At 33.4% G+C, this 6,817-nt stretch overlaps 1 protein-coding gene across 1 annotated transcript; it reads right to left on the reverse strand.

The window, feature by feature from the left end:
* Positions 1–4,030: 4,030 nt before the first annotated feature.
* HELRODRAFT_167552 (hypothetical protein) lies at positions 4,031–6,599 on the reverse strand (the record flags this gene model as incomplete). Its single annotated transcript, XM_009013054.1, has 6 exons — positions 4,031–4,123; positions 4,632–4,850; positions 4,966–5,115; positions 5,492–5,615; positions 5,954–6,028; positions 6,583–6,599. 6 exons carry the CDS (start codon positions 6,597–6,599, stop codon positions 4,031–4,033), a joined length of 678 nt encoding a protein of 225 aa, XP_009011302.1.
* Positions 6,600–6,817: the final 218 nt, after the last annotated feature.

Below are 6,817 nucleotides of genomic sequence, written 5' to 3' on the forward strand. Positions count from 1 at the left end.
TACATGTGCGTGTATATGTGTGTGTACATGTGTGTGCTTGTGTGTGTGTGTGAGCGTGAGTTTTATATGCGAGCGCGAGTATGCGTGTGTGTGTGTGTGTGCATTTATGTGCGTGTTTCGTTTATGTGCAATGCGAGTGTGTGTGTAAGTGCGTGTTTTTATCAGTGCATATGTGTGTGTGTATGTGTTTGTGTGTGTGCGCGTGCGTGTGTGTCTGTTTGTTTGCGCACATGCATGCACACATCCAGCGGAGAGCTTGAACTAGTGACAGAGAAATGATTCTTAAAAGCTGGTGTTGATCTTATCAAATGAAACATGAACATACACGCATATACATGCATAATGTATGCATGTATGCGTGTATGTATGTATGCATGTATGTATGTATGCATGTATGTATGCATGTATGTATGTATGTATGTGTGTATGTACGTATGTATGTGAGTATGTATGTATGTATGTTCTTCATACATGTGACGTACGTCACTGTTGAACACCTAAACATGTCACTTCAGGATTTTTTATGGGACAGACTTCATAAGATAGTCGAAGATGTATTTGTGCATGCGTGTGTGCCTGCGTGCGTGTGTTTGTGTCTATGTATGTGTGTGTGTGTACATATGGGGATGGGTATTTTTTTGCTAGTCGTATGTTTAAATACGGTTATTAATTTTGCTTTGTTTGTATGTATGTACGTAAGTATATATGTTTGTTTGTTTGTTTGTTTGTTTGTTTGTTTGTTTGTTTGTTTGTTTGTTTGTTTGTTTGTTTGTATGTATGTATGTATGTTTGTTTGTATGTATGTATGTATGTTTTTGTTTGTATGTCTGTCTATGTATGTGTATGTATGTTAGTCTGTATGTAGGTATATAGGTATGTACAGAATTATTTAAAGAATCACAAACACAAGCAAAAAAACAAAGACAAACTATCAAAAAAAAAAACAAACGAAAAACTGAACAAAAACTTGAGCAAGCATATAAACAACAAAAGTAACAAACAAAAAATATTTTCAAATACAAAACCTTGCAACAGCAATACTTACAAACATATGAACATAATATTAAAATACACAATCATCAAACAAACATAAATACATACATACAAACAAACATACAAACAATCAAATGAACAAACAAACAATGAAACAAGCATATATACAAACATACAAACAAACATTTAAACAGTCAATCAAATATAAATCGAGATGAATGTACATACAATACATTGATATGGCGATAACGCGCGCTGGACCAGATGCTAACATGCATTTGCATCAAACATTAAGTATCTCTCTGCATATCGATGTATATATGCGTTTCTCACCATGTTTGTATGTTTTTCTCTTTGTGTTTGTATATCCGTTTGTATGTTTGTGTATTTTTGTTCTTTGATTAATTTGTTATGTAGTTTTTTTAAACATTTGTCTGTGTGTTTTTGTATAGTATGAACGACATTGCGCATGCATGTTTTGTTTGTATTTTTTTGTATTCATGTATGTACGTTTGTATGTTTGCTTGTATTTGTATGTTTTTTTTACTTGTATGTACATCCGCTTATTATATTTCTTATAATTTACCTGCTTATTGTGATTATTTATTGCACACACACAAACAAACACACAAACACACACAAACACACACACAAACAAACACACAAACAAACAATAACAGACGCAAATTTATATAAATAAATTAATAATAATGGTAATTAATAATAATATTTTAGAGATTATCAGATATATTTGATTCATATAAACGCTCGTCTGAGTGTGAACCGTAACACCTTGCTGAGATAAAACGCTGATTTTCTTATATGCCTACTATCAGCTTATCAATAAATACTATGATAATTAATTAATTATAGAAAATATTACCAATGATAGCACATCTACTACTACTACTACTACTACTACTACTACAACTACTACTTCAACTTCTACTTCTTCTATTACTATTACTACTACTACTACTACTACTACTACTACTACTACTACTACTACTACTACTACTACTACTACTACGACTACTACTATTACTACTAGGGATGCACCGGATTCAGGTTTTTCAACTTGGCCGGATTTGAAATTCAAAAACCGGCCGGGGCCGGAGCCGGAGCCGGAGCCGGGGCCGGATTTTAGTTACCATTTTACATACGTTAGAAAAAATACTCACATTTACGGTTATCTACATGTTGAACATCAAAAAATAACACCAAGCAAATAGTTATTTAATTCAAATATATGAATAAGTTGTGTGATACGCTATATTCTGTACACAAAGATCAGCTTATAATTTATGCATATTTGCACAACCCAAGTTAAAGCACAAAGAAAATTGTCCAGCTCACCGCACAATTAGTGATGTTGTAATTATGTGTCATGTATACCTAGCCTAACCTTTAACATACCATGTTCTTAAATTATGTGCTCATGTATCTCTCTCTCTCTCTCTAAATATATATATATATATATAGATATATATCTTTATATATATATATATATATATTATGTAACTATATGATCCGTCATGTGCAATTATTAATATATAGTATATACACGTGCACAAGTTCTTTTACACAAAGATCAGCTTATAATTTATGCATAACCCATGTTATAGCATAAAGAAAATTGTCCAGATCACCTCACAATTAGTGATGTTGTTATTATGTGTCATGTATGCCTTTAGCTTAGCTTTAGCCATTAACTTATTGACATAAAATTAATTGAATTCAATAAAATTTTTTTTTCTATTTCTAACATTTTTAAAAGTTGATAGACGCTTAAATCTGGCCCTAAATCCGGCCACCAAATCCGGCCGGGGCCGGATTCGACCGGATTTGAAAAAAAAGCCGGATTTTGGCCGGGGCCGGAGCCGGGGCCGAACTTCGGTGCATCCCTAATTACTACTACTATTACTAATACTACTACTACTACTAATTCTACTACTACTACTACTTCTACCACCACTACTACTAGTAGTAGTAGTACTACTAGTAATAATGCTATAAATAATAATAATAATAATAATTATAGAATAATAAAAATAATAACAATGTCTTTATTTGATGGATAATTTTTTTTATTAAAACTGTTACTAACTGCTGAATGGTTTTACTCGTTTACGACAATTGTCAACATGTAAATAATTATATTTTTCTATATATTTAATTTAACATTAAATTCATTATTATTATTATTATTACAATTTTTCACAATATTGGTAGTTATATGTAGTTTCCAAAAATTGGTTTCTACCAACTCAACATCTGATGAATATTTATTTTGAATAATAAATAAAATTATTTAATTATAACCACTTAGCTATAATTAATTTTTTAATAATTTTCATAATCGTTATAATTATTATTAAATGTTTTTGTGAAAATTTTTTTAAATTGCAAAAATATCAGCACGAAATTCGCCCATATTTTGCAATCATTCCATCTGAATCCTATCGACGATAATCAAAAAATTAAATGACCGCTTGGCCAATGAAATGACAGGAAGGCGTGGCTTTGAAACTTCTTTCGACCAATAGATGTTTTACGTAATTCGAAAATATTGGAGTGTTTTTGTGAAATGAAGAGTTTTTTTCTGTATATTACAGATTTTTTCATATATATTCATTTTGAATATTTATTGAAATTGTTTAGAAAGAAATCATGCTTTGAAACATTTAAAGAGCAAATTATTTTATCGGGAAACAAGGTAGCAGCAGAAGCAGTAATAGTAGCAGCAGCAGCAGTGGGAGTAGTAGTAGTAGTATAGTAGTAGCAATAGTAGTAGTAGTAGTAGTAGTAGTAGTAGTAGTAGTAGTAGTAGTAGTAGTAGTTGTTGTTGTAGTAGTAGTAGTAGTAGTAGTAGTAGTAGTAGTAGTAGTAGAAGTAGTAGTAGTAGTAGTAGTAGTAAGCAACAGCATCAGTAGTAGTTGTAGGAGCATCAGTTTTTATTTTAACTTTTATTCAAACACCCATAAATAGTAAATTAAATGTTGTAAAAAATGTTATAAAATCCGTGAGAAGGCGGGGCTTAAAAATTGTTGAGGGCCATCTCTATGTCCTTGCACCCCTCCTCCGTTCTTTGGACGACCTTCTCTGCCAGTAGGTACAACTCGTCCACTTTCTGGGAAGGGGTTCAAACAAATTTTAAAATAAATTTTGGTCCTGGTCTTATCATCATGTTTATCGGCATTCATATCACTTAATGTTTATCAGTAGTTATACCATTTAATGTTCAATATCGTCTGATGTTTTATAATCATTGGTATCATCTGATGCCTAATAAAGAACACATCATTCGCTGTTCTTATTATCATTATTTAATGTTCGTTATCACTTATCATATCATTTGACGGTGATCATCTCGGCTTTTTAACGCAGTTACATATAAACACAACCTCTCGCACACGCACACACACACACACACACGCACACGCACGTAGCATATAACACAGCTTCATTCGTCGAACGCATGCAATGGCAAGCTTTCTTTTAAAATATACACTCGACGCATACAAAAATACAAACACTCCATCACACACACACACACGCACGCACATACAAATATACGAATACTGCAACACACACAGACATAAACATACAAACACTCCCATACACAAGCACACGCAGACCGTAGCATTAGACATTTGTTTCAGGACGGGATCGGGATAGTCCAACTCAAGAGCGGATTCAAGATCCTCGCCATTATTTTTTTTCATGACTACTTTCTTAAAGTTGTTTGACAGCACTTTGCTAAGATACTCGCTCGTCAGAAAGATGGACTTTTTCTTGTGAAACAGAGGAGTGTTCTTCACTGGACTTGGACTCGGACAGCGAGCCATCTGAATTTTCTGGAAGATATAGGGATACTCACTCATTCACTCACTCACTCATTTACTCATTCACGCACTCACTCACTCACTCACTCACTCACTCACTCACGCACTCACTCACTCACTCACTCACATTTTCAAAAAATTCTTCATGGAGCAGTTTGAAATCCTTAACTTCCTGTTTCATGAGCTCCCCTTGTTTGACCACCCCCTTATCAAGCAAGTCCTGCACCCTCCTGTGCTCGAGCAATCGTCGCTTGCGTTGGTCCATTTTTTCTCTCGTCTATGTGTGTGCGTGCGTGTAGGTGTGTGTGTGTGTGCGTGCGTGTAGGTGTGTGTGTGTGTGCGTGCGTGTGTGGGTGCATGTGTGCGTGTGTGTACGTCATGTGTAAGTGTGTGTGTGTGCACGCGCGCGCGTGTGTGTCTGTTTGTGCGTGTGTGAGTAAACAGAGTGAACAGAAGTATAAGCAGGTGTGTGAACATGTAATCAGTGTAAACAAGTTGGTGAACAAGTATGCAAGCATGTAGCATGTAGACGAACAATTGGATGTAAATAGTTAAAATACTGAAGCCCCGTTCCCTTGCTTACTCTTCAGTTTAACTGACTTTGTATGTGATGTTTTTAAATTTTCAATTTAAACGGATGAAAAAAAACCCACTTTTCCATCTTCCTCCATCTGCTTTTCCAGGGCAATGATGTAGTCCCTATCCTTCTTGACCATATCGATGGAGTTGCTGATGAGTTGCAGGTAGGATTGTATGCGATCCGGACGCGGTCGACCGCTACTTATAATTTCATGTAAGTGTGTTTGTGTGTATTAGGAATGGGACGAATCCAAGAATATAAAATCCGTGATATCTGGTTTCGAATCCGGATCTCTTTGATGGATCCAATTTGCATAGGATCCTAAAATCAAAAAGGCTGCTTAAAAACGAAATATGTTGCTACCTGCAAGCACATTCCTCTGACAAACCAAATAATTTTAAAACGTAGATGCATCAACTTGTTAGTAGTATCCAATGTTAATCATATATCGTTGTTGATATTTAGGATCACTTTTCAAAAAAATTTTTTCGTTCTTTATGTAGATTTTGGATCTGAAAAATAGTTGATCCTTAACTTTGGATCCACGGATCCAAATTTTTTCCGAATCCCTGGATTCGGGTTCAAATCCGGATTCGGAACCGTCGCATTCCTAGTATGTATGTTTGTATTTTATTTTTATATGTATATAGTTTGTATGTACGTTTGTATGTATGTTTGTATATATTTTTGTATTTATGAGTGTATGTATGTTTGTATGTATGTTTGTATGTAAGTTAACAATTTCATGTATGCATAAATATCTTTATATACATGTATATGCATGCAGTTTTTGTATGGTATACTTGTTTGTGATTGTTTGTATGTTTGTTTGTATGCTTATGGCAATATGTATGTTTATATATTCATGTTAGTAACTTCTTGTCCGTGAACTTTTGCAACTGTTAAAATTTGATGTTTTGTTTGATCTCAGTTTATTAGTTCCATGTGTACTGTACATTTCTAAGGTGCAGCATTTAGACCATATTTTTTACTGAGTTATTCAGAATCCTACTATATATCCCATTCAAATTATATGTTATATATATATATATGTATGTATATAGGGTGATAAATGAATAAAATAATTAAATAAAATGAGATGAAACTGATTAATGAGTTAATTGATTTTTACAATTCATTAAAATGACATGTAAAACTACTGACTTTGCGTCTAGGAACATCATGACTGAGCAGTTCTCGAACTGAAAAACAATTTCTTCAGTTTAGTAATTTTTCGATCACCAGCCCAGCAGCACATGTGTGTTATATAAGGATTATTATTTGTCGTTATACTCTTGTAATAATAATTTTATACTAAACTTTTTATGAATAGTAATATTATTATTTTTATTGAGATAATAATACAAATCTGTCTTTAATAAATCAACACACACACCAC

This window comes from Helobdella robusta, assembly GCF_000326865.2.
Source record: "Helobdella robusta unplaced genomic scaffold HELROscaffold_11, whole genome shotgun sequence".
In the NCBI taxonomy this organism is placed as follows: Eukaryota; Metazoa; Annelida; class Clitellata; order Rhynchobdellida; family Glossiphoniidae; genus Helobdella; species Helobdella robusta.